Below are 19,440 nucleotides of genomic sequence, written 5' to 3'. Positions count from 1 at the left end.
CATTTTATCCAGAAATATGCAGCTCTACCAGGGATTTGTCTATACGGTTGCTAGGGTGTTCTGGGTGGTTGCTATGATGTCACTAAGGTGTTCTGGGTCAGTAACGACGACACCTCTCCTCAACAAACCACACAATTTGAGATATCATTCATGTCTGTAGCACAATTAGTGCGGGACGAGTTACGCTATAAAGTTTAATAAGCTCAGGGCTTTGATTCAAACTTCTCCAGGCAGAACAGGTGTTTTAGTTATGATGTTATGACTGTTAGATCACTAATTAAACAGAGATGGGACAAAAGGAGGCATGCACATATGCTCCTCATGCTCATACACATGCCTGGCAGCTCACCTTTGCCATCTTCTGGTTAGTAATAAAAAAAAAGAGTTTGAGATTGACACTGTAATATCCAAGACAATTTTCAATTATCTGATCTGACATTTTGCCATATAAACAGACTATTTATTCAGGTTTAGGTTAAACAAATTCTACAATGACCTGGTGTGATATTTGTAAAGGAGAGGGTTTTATATCAGCAAGTCTATTTCACAGTTGACCTGTCTTCCATGAAAATCAAAAAGCTCTCTATAGTCAATAAATTGCTGGCTTGAGTTTTTGATCTCCGGAATAAAATGTTTAAAATGGCAATTTTCCAAGAGCTGTGGGTACAAGTCGCACTAATAGTGGTTCAACCCTCTCCTCCCAAGTCATTCGCAAGCCATTTTACTTCCATAACGCGATCAGACTTCTGAGTGAAACAACAGGATATACTATGAGGGGGAAAAATTGGTTATTATTAGATAGACAGTCTTAGGGGCCGTTCACATCGCACACACGCTTTTTTACATTTCACTTATCTGGTATTACGTTGTTTTGCATGTAAGCCTACGCTAGACTAATGTGTTTGACCGAGACTGGCACGAAACTGTGTTTCTGTAGGTTCTGACGTCACAAACTACCTTGTAACCAATCACATCAATGTGTGGGCGGGCTTTAGCATATCATTAACTATGCTCTGAAGCAGGGGAGTCTCAAGAGAAGCCAGGTTTTCCCGGTATATTTTTCTGTTGATATGAAAAATCAGGTACATTTAGCAATATAGCGGGTGAATTATATATATATGATGTATATTACGATATTATAATGAACTATATGCTCTTATATGGCGAATGGGAACATGGTATGTGTAACATTAGCAACACATTATTAGCTGTTTAATAACATAGTCAAGCAAAAGGCTAATCATATTAATTATCATGTGTCCGAGGTTGTAGAGAGAGCGATACATAAAACGCATTACCATTCTGATACATCAACTTCAAACATATGGCTGAATTAACACAGTATTTCTACTTGCCATCGTGCAGCGTTTACTACAGTTAAGTTGGCCAAGTGGATCAGGTACTCTGAGCTCGTGTGAGTGAGTGGAGGCGGGGCTAATTTGCATATTCAAAGCAAGGGTGTAGGGTTACATTCAAGCTATTTTTATTTATTTTTACAGGAAAAAAATACAGACTACAGGGGGACTCGAGACTCCAAAACAAGTCTCCAGAAACCATTCTGTGTGAATGGCCACTGCTGACTGTACATTATTTTGCCTATTACACGACTACTCGCCAAATAAATTATTATATCTTTTTTACCTGTAGGCTATATTATCTTAAAGATTCTGCTAAAAAAAAAACAGTCCATTACAAATATACAAAACAATCGACAACACTGCAACGATATATATTAATACTGACGTTCTCTGAGGTAATTTTCACTATAATTCATAACTAAGACGGAAGATGGCACCAGTTGCATTTGTATGAAATGAGAAAGAGCGAGTCTGCGGTGTGATTAATAGTGACATGACAGTATCACAACAGTTTAAAAGGTACAGTAAGCGATTTCTGAGAAACGCTGTTGAAAGTGGATCGGACTGAGCACCAAAACACTTGTAGCCAATCAGCAGTAAGGGGCGTGTCCACTCATTAGGGGGGAGGTGCCTGTGTTGCTGCATAGCGTGTTGTGAATTTGGGGGCGGAGCTATCAAGATAGGGGTGTGATCCTTTTGGGTAGGGGCACGTTTGTTTTGGTGATTTCAAATATCAACAGCGTTCCTAAGAGATCGCTTACTGCACCTTTAATTAGAAATATTACACCACTGGATGGCGTGGTCCGATTGATCAATCAAAATCAAGTATTCCAGAGAACCGTGTAACAAACATATTAGAAATCTGAGATATCTTTATATAAAAATTATATTATTAGGGTAATGTCAGACAAACATTTAGAGCCCTAATTTAACGATCTGAAACGCAAGTATCAAACGCGAAACGCAAGTAACTTTGTTGGCGGATCCCGTCGGTATAATAGCAACAGCGCCTGACGCAAATCTAAAATGGGTTGGTTTGGAGTAGCTTCATTATTTATAGGTGTGGTTTGGGCGTAACGTGAAATAAACTAATCAGAGCGTCCTCTCACATTCCTTTAAAGAGTAGGCGCGCTTGTTCCATGGCGGACCGCTATTATAACGGCGGATTTGCCAGGTGCACGCCAGGAGCGATTCACAGCCGAGGAGACTGACGTTCTCGCCAGGGCCGTAAAACACAGAGAAGTGACATTGGGGATCACCCAAATTAGCTTCGGTTAAACAGGCTTATAATAATTTGGGTAAATGTGTAAGCTAGATTTATTTTTTCACATCTTCATGGACACCACAATGATTTCCCTCGTGTGATAATATTTTTCCTTGTAATAATGTATGCTTTGCAAAAATGAAAACTGCTGTTTGTGTAGATTAGAGAATCAAAGTGTATGCGCGTTGTGCACACGCTACATTATGGCCAAGCACGCGCCGTTAAAATACCATATGAATAACAAGCGCAACGGGCCACTGACTTTAGACTAGGTTTTTCCTGGCCTGTGGCGGAACTGTTTTCTGAAACTGAAAAATAGCACCAGGGAACGTTTGCGCCGGAACACGCTCCTCTTTTCGCTGAACCGCCCCCGAGCGCAAGTTCATTCACAAATTTACCGACGTGCGTCTGTGGAGGGAAAAGTCAGCTGTGCGTCGGGTGCAAAATAGGAATGATACATGCGTCGGTGTACAAAGTCAACTGCGCTGGGTGCAAGATAGGGCCCCAGTATGAAATCTTATGACTAATATAATACTTTGAAGATGAATAATGGAAATGTGCTGCAGTCAGTCAGGAAGGATTTACACTTGCCATAAAGGAGATGTGAGGAGTGAGGTTTTCTGTGGCCTGTGTACAGTATCCTGTCTTATCTCCACCTCTCAAACTGCTCTCTCAGGATTCTGACGACAGTAAAGCAGCTCTTCTGCACGAACTGAAGTGCCTTAATGCCTGCACTGGCATTTCAAAACCATTTCAGGGAGCCGGCGAATTTGCCTTCACGCGGGCCGAGACATTGCGATGGCAGATTCGGCCACAGCTAAAGCTGACATTAATGCAGAATGGTGCACATTATTTGGATGTTTGTTTCAGACATTACGGATAAGGTCTAAGGTAAATGCTTTCAGATGCGTTTATTGATTTTGCACTCTGGGAACATTTAAGGCGTTCAAATCTACACAGTTCTGCTGTTTTGTCTCCAGGAAGCTTCTTAAATGAGGTTGAGAACATAATAAACAGGTGAAATTTCATTTTCTTCTCCTTTTTTTTTTCATTTGCAATAATAATATTGTTTGTATACCAGCTATTTTAGTATGTGCCATTAGAAGACATAGAAGAAATAAACAAAAGACAGCATTCCATCTGAAGTGGCCTATTCAAAGCTCCAGAGAAGCAGCTCTGATTTAAACATACATGACATGCATGAGAATGTAATTTTTGAAATGACATGTATGGGAAAAAATGTTAAATAGGAGAGGAAGGAAAAGCAATTGCTGCTATCACAGTTCATCACTGTTGCCTGAAAGGAGATTGAAAATTAGCTTGTAACTAGAAGAGAACATCCAGTGACAAACTTAAACTAATCTTGTTGTACCTGGAAAATGAATATTGAAATGAAGTTCAGCCCAAAGGCTATTTTTCTTGGGAAATTAAATTATTACATGCTGGCCAGTGTAGCCTGAAGCTGTGGCAGTTTAGATTGCGCTAGATCAGTGGCTCTCAACCTTTAGCACTCCAAGGTCTCGCTTTGTCAAAGTCGATTTTGCTCATGCAGACTCTGATTTTCCTCTTGTACTTCTGTTGAAATCATAACTAAAGGCACTTCTTTCAAAATGCTTTCTAAATCTAGGGCTGTCAATACAATAAAATAATTAACTGGTAATATTTCAAGGAAATAAAACAAAATTGGTACCTAATGAAGCTGTGATGATCAGCTCTCCAGATGCAGGATTTCTTACGCTGGATATTCTTCAGAACTCTCTGCTCAGTTAGCCTATGTTTAAAATACAGGAAACAAAGCAAAGAGTAAAAATACAGGGTGTGTGTGTGTGTGTGTGTGTGTGTGTGTGTGTGTGTGATAGATACAGTAGATAGATAGATAGATAGATAGATAGATAGATAGATAGATAGATAGATAGATAGATAGATAGATAGATAGATAGATAGATAGATAGATAGATAGATAGAATATCAAATGACATAATACTAAACCTTATCATTTTAAGATATTTACAACACACTTGGAAGTTTACTGAGGCCACCTTGTGGTAGTACAGGTAATAAGAGAAGTTAGAAAACAATAAAAACTGGAACTGGGACAGCTGGGAGTGCATTCAGGTGGAAATCTTTTTACACTGTGAAATGTATTGACATTTTTTTGCTTTGCAATTTTAGTTTCAATATTGCTTGAAAGGTGGCAGGATTCGTAAGTAGAGTTAAGATGAAAAGTGGGTGCCGTTTTATGTGTCTGTCAATTACATACAAATTAAGTGACAAAAAAAAAAAAAAAAAAAAGAGACAAAAGACTAAGATCCCAAAAGCAAATACACCCATTGAGACCACAAATAAGATGACAACATAAGTGAAGAAAGAGATTTCCATCACAGAATGATGTAAAACTGTGTGGTTGCCATGGAGACGGAAGCTGTGAAATTCTGTATTGTACAGCCATCTAGTGGCAGAACGTGAGCTGGATCATTTATTTAATTTTCCCTTGAGAAAGTAAAGTGATGGATAGTTCTACAGTAGTAGTTCATATACTACTCTTATATTATACTACACTGTATCCTATGGACGTTCTTTTTTTCCTAACAAAATTCTAATGAAAAATCAATTGCTTAAATTGACCAAATAATAAACCAAAACAGCTTTTGCAAATGATAAATCAAATTCAAATGAGACGTGTCAATCAAGGAGTTATAAGGTGGAAGAGGAGACATTCTTGTGTGCAGTTCGGGTGACTGCCACACTTGAGTAAAAAATATGATTCTGTAAATCATAATGATGAGAAAGTTTCTCGTAATTATGACATTTTCTCATAATAATAAGAAACTTTCTTGTATTACTTATATGATGCAGACCAGAAGGACTAGCGACATCTGCTGGTCAAAGCCGTGTAAATGCGGGAAGCGTTCTGCAAAACAGGTGTTTTCGTTAAAGTCAGTGTAACAAAGTGTAATCTATAATATCATTAAATAACATTAATGATAAATGATCAGTATATGCCTAGTATTCATTTGTGGCACCAGCTGCATCACAAACTGTAAGAAAATGATTTAGTCTGTAAATGAAAGTTTTACATGATAATGTTTTCAAAACACTTACTCACGTGCAATAGCGAGTGGGCATTAATAATAACATAGATACAAAAGTGCCTCATTAGTGGTTGTTTCTATGGGGCGCTATATATAAGCCGTCCACCATATTGGAACAGTCAAAGCCTGTCCATGAACATTTGAGAGCAAGTTGACTGAGGTCTGCAACTGCAATTAGAAGCATGTATTAATATCTTTATCTGCAATAGATCTAGATAAACTAACACCATACAACCAGACGAAGGCATCGGCTAACACGACATTAAAAAGTTACCATATAAAATACAAACCAACACATTCTCACAAGTGAAAGGTTTTCCCATTTCTTTTTAAATCTCGGCAGTTTCACACCCACAAAAGTGAGTGATGACGACAAGCTGACCGTTCCATGATGGCGGGAGAGCCGATGTGTGGTCTGGACAGAGGTCAAATATGGCATCTACATATATACACATGGTCGATACTGTTTCCTATGCAATGAAGTTTGCCAATCACAACAGTGACAAGCCTTAAAGGATCAGCCCCTTAAAAACTGATAATTTTACTGCACGCACACACGCACACACACACACGTGCACACACACACACACACACACACACACACACACACACATGGCCCCCGTAATTATTTCAAACATTTGACTGCCAATATACAGTATATTGTGTAATTAATAAATATATTGTGACCACTTGCTCCAATAAAATTGTGATAAAACAACTCTCAAGTCTCTATTAAAAGTAGCCTAAATAAATAAAACCATACAACTATCACAACTGCCAGTTTCAGTCCATTGCATTTAAAAAAATAAACCTGTTAGCATAAAATTCAGAAGTGAAAGTCATATTTGCATGAGCAGGGTGGAGAGGGATGATGTTTTTCTCAGAACAGAACCGGTGCCAGATGTTCACGGCCCCAAAGGGAGCTCGCTTTTAGATTCATAAATAAATGAGGCATGCAAATCCTACCTGTCATTGGGGACTCAGATATGGCTTCATTCCCAGCAGAGAGCAGGACCTATACTGGGAAACATCAGGACTGCCCGGCTTCATGGGATCTCATCGTGTGTAAAGGCCCGTTCACAGTAAGGACGATAACTATACAGATAAAGTTCTTAAATATAAAAGAATAGCAGAGTCCGCACCACAACTAGAACATGAACGGCACAGAGAAACAATATTGTTGGAGTCACTTTCAGAACGCATGTAAAGCGACAGACGACAAAACTGCAGTGTGTGAAACAGAACAGTATTGTACGCTGGTGTATTTTTATCGTCATTGGCATGAACTGGCCTTTACTCAGCAGACACACACTCTCCCGTCTCCCAGCATTATTTGAGGAGCTTTAGGATGGTGTTGAAACATGCATCTTCAGCCCTGAGTCCCCTACACACATGCGGAGGAGAAATGCAGAAAACAAAAGTGCATTTTAGTATAGGGCCATTCTATAATTCACATCAACATAAAAAGTAAAAAAGCAATATGCTTTATCATTAAAATGACTATTGGTTTATATGCCAGCTGCCAAGCTTAATCATTAAACACCATTTTGTTATGACAAGGAGGGACATTATGTATTTCCTGGTGAAAACATGAAAACGTCTCTTTTGTCTATTCTGCCATATGTAGAGTGATTGTTTTAAAATCATATATTTTGCATGTGATATTTTCAACACGGACACTAAGGAAAGAAAGATTTTTTTTTCATGATAAATCTGCCTTAAATATAATTTTGGCAATTTTTTATGCAAACCTCCAACCTGTGTGGATATAAAATATAATAAATATAACCTGAAGGATATGAGAAGAAGCATAATTCAAATAGATATAAATGTAAAAAGATATCAATGTAAATATATAATAATAATAATAATAAGTATTAGTATAGTATTAATAATTATTATTTAAAAGGTTTTAAAAAAATAGCTCAAAAAAATAGTAGAGTTGACTGTACACATTGTTAACTATTGCACACACATTTACTCTCCTTTGACACAGAAAGTTAAATTATGATAAAAACAATCTATGGCAAAAAAATATATATTATCATCAGTGAACACAGTAGGGTCATGAGAATTGAAATCATAAAATGGTCACTTAACATCACAATAATGTTATGCTATAACCACATCAGTTATGACACCACAATAATGACAAATATTGAGCATATTGCACTTGCATATTTGCAGGGGTTGTTTCTTCAGCAATGTAGTTAAGTTACATGGACTATAGATCATTTTGATTTTAACATATTTGTATTAATTATAATTTTTTTACTCAAGAAGACATTCACTTCTAAAACAGACTGCAAAAACTAAACTTCAATTTCAAGCAAACTGAAACATAAGGTGCACAAAATATTTCTGTGAGATTTTAATATGCTTACCTTTAAAATAATGAAAATATGATATTTCTGAAGAACATTTAAAAAAAGAAAGAATCATCAATGGACAAGAAATGTACCCTAAATTGCAGAGTGACTCTAATATTTAGTATATATAGTTTAGTTTTAACATTAAGTTCAATGTATGGTAAATAGTTCAACAGACTGTAACTTAATAACATAAATAATTGTGATCAATTAATTAAATAACTTTAATTGAAAAAAGATTATATGACATCAAAACAATGGCATTTATTCAAAATATCTTCAGTATTAAAATACTTTGAATTAAACATTATTTATTTTTTCAGGAACCTATACTGTATTTTTTTATTATTTTTTGCCAGATAACCTAAAAATGTGCTTCATGCGGTAACATCTAAATTAACTTGTTTTACTCAAATCAAAAAATATTTAATAGGACTAAATCAACCAGATTTCAGACTAAAATTTTAAATGAGTTTAAACTGACACACGTTTATGTGCACCGACTAAATCTAAACTGAACAAAGTAAATTTAGTTATAGTTAACTAACACCAACAAAGGAGTCAGATCAGGTACAGCTCCTGATATTCTTTTAATATATTAAAAACTGAAGCAGCACAAACAATTGTTTATGGCACAAACGATTGAGAATATTTTGCCAATGTTTTGCGTTGGGTTGGGGGGGGGTTTAGGGGCAACTTCACGCATGTTTCTTTCAGTTCCTCTTCATGTGAAATTTACTTTTTCTTCATCCACATGGAAATGTATCCTATATACCACCCAATGTAAGCAAAGTATTTACACTAGCAAGATCATTTGCAGAACTATCTCAGTGCTTTACTTGTCTTTATAACCTTGTCAGTTTAGTGTTTAATGTACTCTTGATGACAGTACAGCAGACAACCATGTTTTTCATCATTTCCATCTGCATATTGACCACTGGAATTCAAGGTAGGTCAAATAAAGAATGTTTTATATATTATCTCTGAAGAGATTTCTAACCATCTGTCTTTTACAGGCTCAAATGGACAAGTGACAGTTACTCAAACTCCTCAAGTCCAACCAACTCAACGTGATGAAACGGTCAAAATAAACTGCAAAACCAACTTACCTGTTGCTGACTGTAGTCTCTGGAGGAACTGTGTGTCCTGGTACCAGCACAAACCTGGACATGCTCCCAAACTCCTCATTTATAACATACGTGAACGTCACTCAAACGTCCCATCTAGATTCAGCGGCAATGGCGCTCACACTGACTTCATTCTGACCATCAGTGGAGTCCAGAAAGAGGATGAAGGACAATATTACAATATTTCCTCATCTATGGAGGAAATGTCCGAATTTCCTCTATCCCATCTCGATTCAGTGGAAGTGGATCCGTTAAAAATTTCCAGATGATCATCAGTGGAGTCCAGGCTGAAGATGCAGGAGATTATTATTGCTTCGGCGATTTAGGTGGTCATAGTGATAAAGAGCCGTACAAAAACCTTCTTCAAGAACCTGAGGGGATCAACTGCAGATGCTGCGATACAGGAAGTGAAACCGCTCAATAACACTGTGGGGAAACAGAAGGTGTTTAGATATATTCACATTTCAAAGGATTATCTTATGATTTACAAGCTGGCTCGTTATTGCTAGCCTCTCCGAAAATTCCCAACCTTACCTTTAAAGTGTGTTCGACTTGAAGCGGCGCTGTGCAGACCGATCGATGTAGCTACGACATCATCAAAGTACCGCGAGAGTGATTCAAAAGCTACGGGGCTTTATTTACGGTAATTACATGACATGAACGCATCTTAATTTGATTCGCAGATAACTTTGTGGAAGTTTTTTAGATGCTCCAGAGAAGAAGAAGAACAGAATAGGCTACGGCTCTGGAATTGTCTGCGCACATTAAATTTTGCGTACAGTCCATGGTTAAAAATGTGTTGATAGATTCATAAAATAAATAATCACAATGCATCGCTAGGTAAGTTGTACCCATCTTTACATGCTATCCAACTATTTTAAAAAGAGTATTAGTATTAAGCATCTTTTTACAAGAACATAAAGCGAGGCTATGGGATTTAGTTATAAATGTCAGGACCATTTAAAAGTATCTAGTGAATACAAAAAGCTGATTAAAAAGTTGAGAAAATCAATCAATCAGTCGTTCATTTCATAGTCTTTATTCAGTTAAGTAAATACTCATGACAAAGAACTTCTTACAGTTTTTCACACAGAAATGTACATCATAATGCATTCCACAAAAGTCCTCACCAAAACCATGTAGTCTGACAGGTGGTTAGCTGGTTGACTAACCGGGATCCATCAGGTTCCTTACATGTGTGATTCTGTATAAAATGTGTGGTTCTTTGAAATTAAATACAATTCATGTTCTTAGACACCAGAGAACAGCAATGTCTATATATAAGGCAATGCATTCCTGTATATGCTCCTTGCAAAACAGACCAACAGCATATTAAGACATTCTTGTGATAGCTGACAGGGCAATGTGTAGGAGAATAAACAATCATATATCCATTTGATTGGCGTTAACCACATCAGTTATAGCAATACATTTGGATAGCATTTTTGGAAAACCACCGAGCTAAAGAAATAACAGGTAACTCTCCAGAAAATACACCCTAGCTGACTCTTCAGTCCAGTGATGCCGTATTAATGCGGTTTATTATTTCCTCAGGACAGTTACATCTACGCACGTAAGTCAATGTAAATGCTTCCATCTATGCTGCCTCGTATTTAAAAAATGTGTCCATAGTGCAACACAAACAGACATTTCATTCTTAGCGTTGTCAGTAGGGGAGCTAGCAGGCGCTTATGGCAGATAAACAGTTTGAAAAGAATATTGTCAAGCAAGTTAGATAAACTTTTAAAGTGTATAGCTTAGCTAGCTTCCTGAATAACAACAAATCTGGTTTAATGGCATAGATAGCGTAACTCTCAACCCCGCGAGTACTAATGTAAGGTTTGTTAACTCAAGAACACACGCTAAGTATGTGCAACGGGACCAACACTCTCATGGAAATTCGTAACTTTTATATTTTGATTAATTTGTATGAATATGAGCTTATTTGTACTATCTATTGTAGCGGTAGGTTGATGACAAGCGCGCACAACGCCGGAGTGAGACCTTTTAATTTATCCGAACAGAACACACAGGAGATCAACTTTTAAACAACCACTAAGATACAAACATCACTGGACAAAGAACTAAGGAGAACTCAGGAAACTTTAAATAACAGGGAGCTAGTTAGAAGAACAGAAACAGGTGGCGGATAATTAGCTAATGCTAACTAGGAAATCAGGCAGGAAAAACAGGAACAGAACACCAGAAAAACGAAACCACGTTACATCCATCTGTTTATGCCCCAATAACGGTTAGGTTAGGGGTGGAAATTCTGCCTTTCTCTATCTAAAAAATGTACGTTTTAGTACTAATCACATCGTATGAAATCGCCAGCGCTTTCTCATGACATCATGTTGACCCGGATTGTTCACTTCTGTTGGCATCCGCGTTGGCGTACTTGCGTAGAGTACGTTTTTGGCCCTGTAGAATTGTGTTTAAGCTGCAAAAATGAAGTAGATTGGCAATTTTGAACGTTTTTCTAAACAGATTGTTTTTTCATACATCATCTATTGAGCTCTCCACAGCAGACACCTCCTACAACACACGCAACTCTCTTCTTCAAGAGAGGCAGAATTGCTCTTAAGCCACCGCATGGGATTGTGGGAAGGACGGTTCCTACAGTGACACCTGGAAGTGCTGGACGGAGACTCAGGGAGGTCAGCACAATCATCATGGCCCCCTAACCTGTCATAGAAACCAGTATGCCATGCTCTGCCATCGACCACAGTCTCAATTTCAACTATCCATACTAACTGACAAACTGGATCATTCGTTTCCATTGTCCTTCTCCAATCTATTGGCGGGCCTCCCTCTCAGGTTCCACTGGCATGTAAATGCCCGTCACCATGGCAACAGAGCATTGTCATTCATACGGTTGTCGTGGCACTAGCAGATCCACGATGTCGGTTCAAAGCGTCCTCCAAGAACGCCACTATCTTGTCGCCATCCTCCTGTGGAAATTGATGGCAAAATAGGACAAGATGAACAAGAAGTGAACGTTTGGCTGTAGCTGCTGATTCTGTGAGTTTTCATTTCATGTTACATGTAAGAAAGGACACTGATATGCTTTGAGATGATGAACATATTGAGGAAGCTTGCAGATATATGCAGTATGAGGTTTTCAGTCTCACCTCACTGATGAAGGAATGATGGATAAGTTCATTGACCAAATCTCTGGAACTGTCACCTGAAACGACCACAAACACATACTATTTTTAATTCTGAACCAATCTCTGAACACCATAACTATAATAATTATAGTCAATATGTTTGATTAATAATAATAATGATAATTGATTAGTGTTTAAATATTTTTAATACTCATTTCAAACCTACTACACAAAATAACAAGGAAATTGAAGAAATGAAAAGTATTGTATTTTTTCAAACCAGTATGATTTATACTATTGTAGTTTTTATTAATATTTTAAATTAGCTTTTATTTTATATTTCATTTTAATTTCCATTTTTGTTATGTGCTTTTGGTATTATTATTTTTTTGTAAAATATTTTTACATTTATCTTGAATTAATTTTTTATTTCTGTCATAGTTTTAGTTTAGTATTTAACTACAGTAGTTTAGTTAGTTGCCAAAGCAACATTTCTAATTAAGTTTTTTTATCTAATATTGTGTGTGTGTGTGTGTGTGTGTGTGTGTGTGTGTGTGTGTGTGTGTGTGTGTGTGTGTGTGTGTGTGTGTGTGTGTGTATTGTACATACTGTATAGTGTGCATTGACATATTATGTCGCTACTTCATTGTTGTGGGTCATTAACTTTTACCCTCTATTGCACTTATATGGTGAAGAGATGATAATGTGAGTCGATTTTGGGGGAAAAAATCAAAGGTTTATTAAGGTCTTTAAGGTTTCACTCACTTGGCATAATATCACAGCTGAGCTGCCGATGGAGTTTATCATCCAGCTTCAAGAAAAGAGTGAGCTGTGAAAACAGCAGAAATCAGTTCCGTTTGCCACAGACACAACAGTTGCCATAAGTATTCTTTAACATGAGTATAATAGTTTGCATTATCATTAATAACTATCAAAACAAAGGCAGAGATGAATCACCAGAGACACAAGAAAGATACTAAACAAAAAATCCCATTCAAATAGCATCATTACTGATCAAGACATTTAAAATGCATTCAGGTCCGTTTTGATCAAGAAGAGTATGAACATTTATTTTTAGTATGAAAATTAATCTTTGGTTATGTATTTAGACTGTCAAAATACATATCAGTGATTTTTTTACAAAAAATGTAAGAGATAACCATTTAAAGGTACACTATGTCACTTTTTTTGATCAGAGTAATTCTGAAATAAAAAATAAAATGACAGATTAAATGAATGTCGGTTTAAAAGTTCATAGGCCACTTTGCTGTCACCTATTGCAGCATGAAAAGGAGATTCAAGCTGTTAATCAACTTTTTTTTTTAAAGTAAAAGTTTATGCAGGTAAAATGAATATAGTTTTGAAAACAGTCAGAGTAATACTGATGTTTTATAAGCTTATGTTCCACAGGATCTAAACATACCAGGTGTATTGTATACAGTTTTTGAATGCATTACGAGGTTAACTTGGGAGAATATTTCTGCTTTAGATAAATATTGTGTCCTAAATACATGTACACTGTGACAAACTCACATGAGTTTTAGTAGTCTCTTCATTGGACTCCAGGTTACAATGCATCTGTACCACCTAGAACAATGACAACGTAAGATTAAATCAAGAAAAACCGAGTGAACTGAACTATGGTGAGTGTCTTTTGATAAGAACACACACCTTCCTGGTTTCTGCCTCTTGAGGCTCAGGCGTGGGGGTCTTCACTGTCTCCACCTGTTCTTGGGACATGGAGAGGGCGCGAGGTACAGGATGGGGTCGAGCGGACGCAAAGTTCATCAGCGGGTAAATGCCATTCCTGGGCAGTAATATACATATTTATTCATTACCATACACAAAAGCCACAAGCTACTTTTGAACTTTTATCTGGCAACACTTACTTCACATCCTCTAGAAACTTGTCTAGCTCGAGAGGAGAAACATGAGAATACCTGCAGGACAGGAGAGATCAATCAAAATAATTGATCAAGTATATATCATTGTATCATATAGTGTCATACTATATATCGTATCATATCAAAGTGCTTTTGCAGTACCGGTAAAAAGTTTGAGGCCGGTAGAAGAGACTTATGGCCGGTTTGAGGCCACAAGTCTCTTATGCTCACCAAGGCTGCATTTTGTTTGATGAAGGAAAATACATTAAAACAGTAATATTTTTAAATATATTTTTTAAGTTTTTCTGTTTGAATATATTTTCAAACATAATTTATTTCTGTGATCAAAGCTGAATTTTCAGCATCCTTCCTCCAGTCTTCAGTGTCACATGATCCTTCAGAAATCATTCTAATATGCTGATTTGCTGCTCAAGAAACATTTCTTATCAATGTTGAAAACAGTTTTGCTGCTTCTTATTTTTGTGTAAACCTTAAAAACATTTTTTCTGGATTCTTTGATAAATAGAAAGTTCAAAAGCATTTATTTGAAATAGAAATATTTTGTAACTTTATAAATGTCTTTAGTGTCACTTTCGATCAATTTAATGTGTCCGTGCTGAAAAAAAGTATTAATTTCTTTAAAAAAAAAAAAAAAAAAAATCTTACTGAATCCAAGCTTTTGAGGGGTAGTGTACGGTGAGACTTACTTGAGCTGAACGCAGGGACGATCGTCTTTGTGAATAATCTCTGCCATGACTCCATTTGGGTCGAATGATTTGGTCTTATCCTCCACACAGTTCTCTGGAAGCATGTCTTTGAACCCAGATCAAATGTGAAAGCACTATTTTGAAAGTTTTATTTCAATAAAAATAATAATAATCCATTTTGTATTTTACCTGCAATCTTAAATTTATGTAATACTTCACAAAAAAATATTAAGATATATTACTACATGGCACTATAGTCTATGGCTCAAATACTGTGATGATGATTGGTCAATTACAATACACAAATATTATTGTTTATAATGACCACAAAACTGTAGGCAACTAATTTCCTGCGAGCCAATAAAATAATTTAAACTCAAATAAATCATTCTGTTCAGTAATATATAGTCAGTTAATCATCTGTAAACACATTGTCTATTTGTGAAATTATTAAAATTGTCACTACAAGTGAGAGAGAATAAAAAATAGAAAAAGGTGGCATTTTTTGGAGTGGTTTATAACTATATAATTTTTTTTCTGTGCAATTACAATCAATACATTCCCATTTTGTATCAAATATCCCAGCACACTTACACTGGTTATTGATGAGACAGTGTGCGGCGAGCAGCTTCAGAGAGTGCACTTCAAACAGCACGCGGTGAAACAGCAGGTCATGTGCCGTTGGGCGGAGTCTGGGGTTGTGTCGCACACACGACTGGGTGAACTCCTGTGAAGCAAGAAAAACAGCATGACTGCGTCCGAAATCGCATACTTCCCTACTATATAGTAGGCGAAAACGATATATATCTGATTCACAGTACTCAATGAAAAAAAATACTCAATGACCTATACCTCCGGCAAGATTTTGAAGTGTGCTTACGACGTACACTTTACTATCCCATGAGGCCACGGGAGTTGATTTACGAATGGCAGTGAAGAGACACAGCTGACGCTGGTAGGTCACATGATAATGACAACATGGTTGTAGAACGTCCGGATTACATTCATACTATATAGAACGTGCTTTTTTACCAGTCGTGAAGTAATTACTTATTCAGAATAAATACCTACTCAAGAGAGTATGCGATTTTGGACGCGGCCCATGACAGCAACAGTCTTATTTTAGTATTAATCATTACAATTATAGTTTTTAATAATTTGAATTAGAATTTAGTTTCATATTTTCTTTTTATTAGTTTGTTTTTTCTTTTATGTATCAAGTTTTAGTAACAATATTTTAGTACTTCAACTAAAACTAAAAAAAATGTTGTTGTTTTTTTTCAGTTAATGTTTATTTTAATTATTTTAAGTAATGAAACTTATTAGGTATATTTTTTTATGGTTTTAGTTTTAGTAAACAATGATAATGCTGGTGATTTAATAACAGAAAAATGCAGGTTTAATATGAAGAGCTAAATTTTTACATTTTCTAAAAAAAATCTGAGTGGTGTTTGCAGTGAAAAAGTCATCGCCACGATGCTGTGGGTGTTGTACCAGTGCCTTGCTATGCAGTTGCTAGGGTGCCTTGAGTGGTTGCTAGGAGGTTGCTTACTGGCCCAAGTCAAAAGATCGCTGAGTCCGAAATCACGCAGAGTCTTGAGTAGATACTACGAATGAATTTGAATTTACTTCATGACCGTTAAAAATACGCTCTATATAATATGAATATGGTAGTATGAATGAAATTCGGACGTACTACATCCACCATGTTGTCATTATCATGTGACCAACCAGCGTCAGTCGCTTCTCTTTCATTCATAAATCCTCTCCCGTGGCCTCATGGGATAGTAAAGTGTCCATTATTTGTAAACTTCAGAATCTCACCAGAAGTCATAGGTCATTTTTGCCAAATGTTTTTCGAATTCTATGTATTCGGACATACTACTCTTTTGGCGTACATTTTTCGCATACTATTATATAGTAGGGAAGTATTCGAGTGTCTATGATATTCTACCCAGCTAACAAAAATATGGTCTAAGAATGTTTTGTTAACGCTCCCCTTAAGTTGACAAAGCGTTATTTCGGAATGTTCTCGTACATTGTTTTTTTTTCTGTTATGCGAACATTCCATTTTATGTTCCAAACATTATGGAAAAGTTACTTTCAAAGGTAGTCTCAATGTTCTAAACCAAGTAGTAACATTTTAAAAATGCTAGACGAACGTCCAAGTAAAACATCTCAGAAAAAAAACTTACCATGACGATGTATAAATAATGTTTTTTATGCTAACGTTTTGAGAAAATTATTAAAGACCACATAACTTTGAATGAATGTCCTATTAACATTACTGGGAGAATGTTTGCTCATTAGCCAAAGTTCTGAGAACATTCCCTGTTAGCAGCACTAGATCTAACATGAGTCCCTCCTAAAATATATATGCATGTCGTGGTGTTTTTACCTGCTTATCATCTGCCAAATGAAAATAATAAGTCTGATTACTTAGAAAAGCCACTATCATGCATATTAAACATAAACAACATCATGCCTGCACACATACCTTCATTAGAGCGTCTTCTAGCGATTGGCCCGCACTGGTTATGGCCTCCTTGGACACGACAGAATCCCCATTGGCCTGGATCTCCAACACGGCCATCTGGAGGAATACACATACACATGAGGGACTTGCAATAAAGAGCTGTAAGTAATATATAACATTGCCAGATCATGCTTTGTTGGTATCTCACCTCCAAAGCGCAAATCCCAAAGGAAAAGATGTCAATGGCGTAGTCATCTTCACATGCTAAGAATTGAGAAGGAAATATAAAATATATATAAACCGAAAAGTCTATACACAAACATCCAGTAGAAAATAAAGTGAAGATGTGGTCACACTCACAGCCGTACTCTGGACTGAAGAAGTGCAGGTTCTTCTTATCATCGCGATTTTGGAGTATTTTACCACGGACTGGGAACACTGGGGAAGAACAGATAATCACAGTGGGTCAAACTCTCATTAAAAATAAATGTATACACACATTTATACATATTACATGAAATGTTAAAATTACTCACCATTCACGAAGAGTCTGTGCCAAACTACAGAGGGGGGGGCAATGGAGGATGATTACACAGATTTTATTAGCAATAGTGCTCAGTAAATATTGATTAACTTTTTAATAAAATGGGGGAAAAAATCATAAATATTTTTTTGAAAATAATAAATGTAAACAACTTTTTCAGTAAAACATTAGACTAAAATAAGATGATATTTTACTTAGAGGAGAAATAAAAAAGAGTGCAGGGGAAAATATACCTGATCCAATTTTAATGAGGCCGTTGTGCTGAATGAAGATGGTGTCACACGTGAGGTTGCCGTGAATGATGGGAGGGTCACAGGAGTGCAGGTAACTGATGAGTGGAAGAAGTTACGTGCTTGTTAATGAACACAACACAAACCTTCAACACAAACACACACAACTGAAAAAGTGTGTCACCTGAGGGCAGAGAGAATCTGTGTACACCAGCGTTTCCAGGCCTGAAATACAGAAATGTGAACACACAAATCACAGCATCGCACAATAATAATCATTCGCATCATATATTTCGACACCAGTCTCGGGCTAAAATTTCGTATGAAAGCCTGACCTTGACATTCATGGTCTTGTGGTTTTTCTTGGTCTTTTTAAGGAACTGTTTTAAGCTGCCAGACGACATGTACTCTGTGATGAACACAACCTGTGAGGAATGTAAAAAAGAAAGCTATTTTGATATAGTGGCCACTTCAAAATATGTAAAATACATAATGGTGTATATCAAAATAAGAACAGTTCTTTTGGAAAATCATTCTAGGCTGCATCCAAAATCGCATACTTTACTACTATACTATCTGCTGTGAGTAAGTTTATCCAAATGCATGAAAAATACACTTTCCCATTAAGATATATTTTGATGTAGTTATTTTACACCGTCGCAATAACATGAAACTATTATAATGAAAAGAATAGTGATACCAGCAGTGTGTGTGTGTGTGTGTGTGTGTGCGTGCGTGCGTGCGTGCGTGTGTGTGTGTGTGTGTGTGCGTGTGTGTGTGTGTGTGTGTGTGTGTGTGTGCGTGTGTGTGTGTGTGCGTGCGTGTGTGTGTGTGTCTGCACGTGTGTGTCTGCACGTGCGTGTGTTACCCGAGCATGATTGTCCCCAATGTCCAGCCAGTATTTGTGAAATTTGACGATGTTGGGATGATCCACCTGCATCAGGTTCTCAAACATCTCCTTCATTTTGTCCTACACAAAATGAAAAACATTTAAGCATGTTAATAATTTCATAGCTATTACATAGCTATTCTTGACCAGCAAATCAGCATATTAAAATGATTTCTGAAGGATCATGTGACACTGAATACTGGAGTAATGATGCTGAAAATTCAGCTTTGATCACAGGAATAAATTACATTTTAAAATATGTTCAAATAGAAAAACAGTTATTTTAAGTTGTAATAATATTTCACAATATTACAGATTTTACTGTATTATTGATCAAATAAACACAGTCTTGGTGAGCATAAGAGCTATGTGACAAAAATGTAAAACATTT

General features: G+C 36.6%; 1 protein-coding gene and 1 long non-coding RNA gene across 3 annotated transcripts in view; both read right to left on the bottom strand.

Moving 5' to 3' along the window:
- The window catches only part of LOC306992368, a 31,119-nt gene extending 24,147 nt beyond the window's left edge, over positions 1–6,972 (bottom strand). Inside the window, exons 1-2 of the long non-coding RNA XR_013796272.1 lie at positions 6,681–6,972; positions 4,313–4,393 (exon numbers count right to left, since the gene is read on the bottom strand). This is a non-coding gene — a long non-coding RNA (uncharacterized lncRNA). The remainder of the gene's footprint in view (positions 1–4,312; positions 4,394–6,680) is intronic.
- Positions 6,973–10,229: 3,257 nt separating this feature from the next.
- The window catches only part of nrbp2b (nuclear receptor binding protein 2b), a 21,276-nt gene continuing 12,065 nt past the window's right edge, over positions 10,230–19,440 (bottom strand). The window contains exons 2-17 of one of the 2 annotated variants that reach the window (XM_079601140.1): positions 19,029–19,185; positions 18,496–18,585; positions 18,345–18,385; positions 18,164–18,258; positions 17,923–17,946; positions 17,747–17,824; positions 17,595–17,650; positions 17,408–17,503; positions 15,505–15,637; positions 14,911–15,016; positions 14,210–14,260; positions 13,992–14,127; positions 13,854–13,907; positions 13,086–13,149; positions 12,342–12,397; positions 10,230–12,161 (exon numbers count right to left, since the gene is read on the bottom strand). In XM_079601140.1, the coding sequence (XP_079457266.1) occupies positions 12,078–12,161; positions 12,342–12,397; positions 13,086–13,149; positions 13,854–13,907; positions 13,992–14,127; positions 14,210–14,260; positions 14,911–15,016; positions 15,505–15,637; positions 17,408–17,503; positions 17,595–17,650; positions 17,747–17,824; positions 17,923–17,946; positions 18,164–18,258; positions 18,345–18,385; positions 18,496–18,585; positions 19,029–19,124 (1,260 nt within the window). In that variant the 5' untranslated portion in view covers positions 19,125–19,185 and the 3' untranslated portion in view covers positions 10,230–12,077. The remainder of the gene's footprint in view (positions 12,162–12,341; positions 12,398–13,085; positions 13,150–13,853; positions 13,908–13,991; positions 14,128–14,209; positions 14,261–14,910; positions 15,017–15,504; positions 15,638–17,407; positions 17,504–17,594; positions 17,651–17,746; positions 17,825–17,922; positions 17,947–18,163; positions 18,259–18,344; positions 18,386–18,495; positions 18,586–19,028; positions 19,186–19,440) is intronic. The other variant, XM_079601139.1, reaches the window with a different exon arrangement.

The sequence above is a fragment of the Phoxinus phoxinus genome (genome assembly GCF_949152265.1).
Source record: "Phoxinus phoxinus genome assembly, chromosome: 24".
Lineage (NCBI taxonomy): Eukaryota > Metazoa > Chordata > Actinopteri > Cypriniformes > Leuciscidae > Phoxinus > Phoxinus phoxinus.
This window is presented reverse-complemented; position numbering and strand designations above follow the sequence as displayed.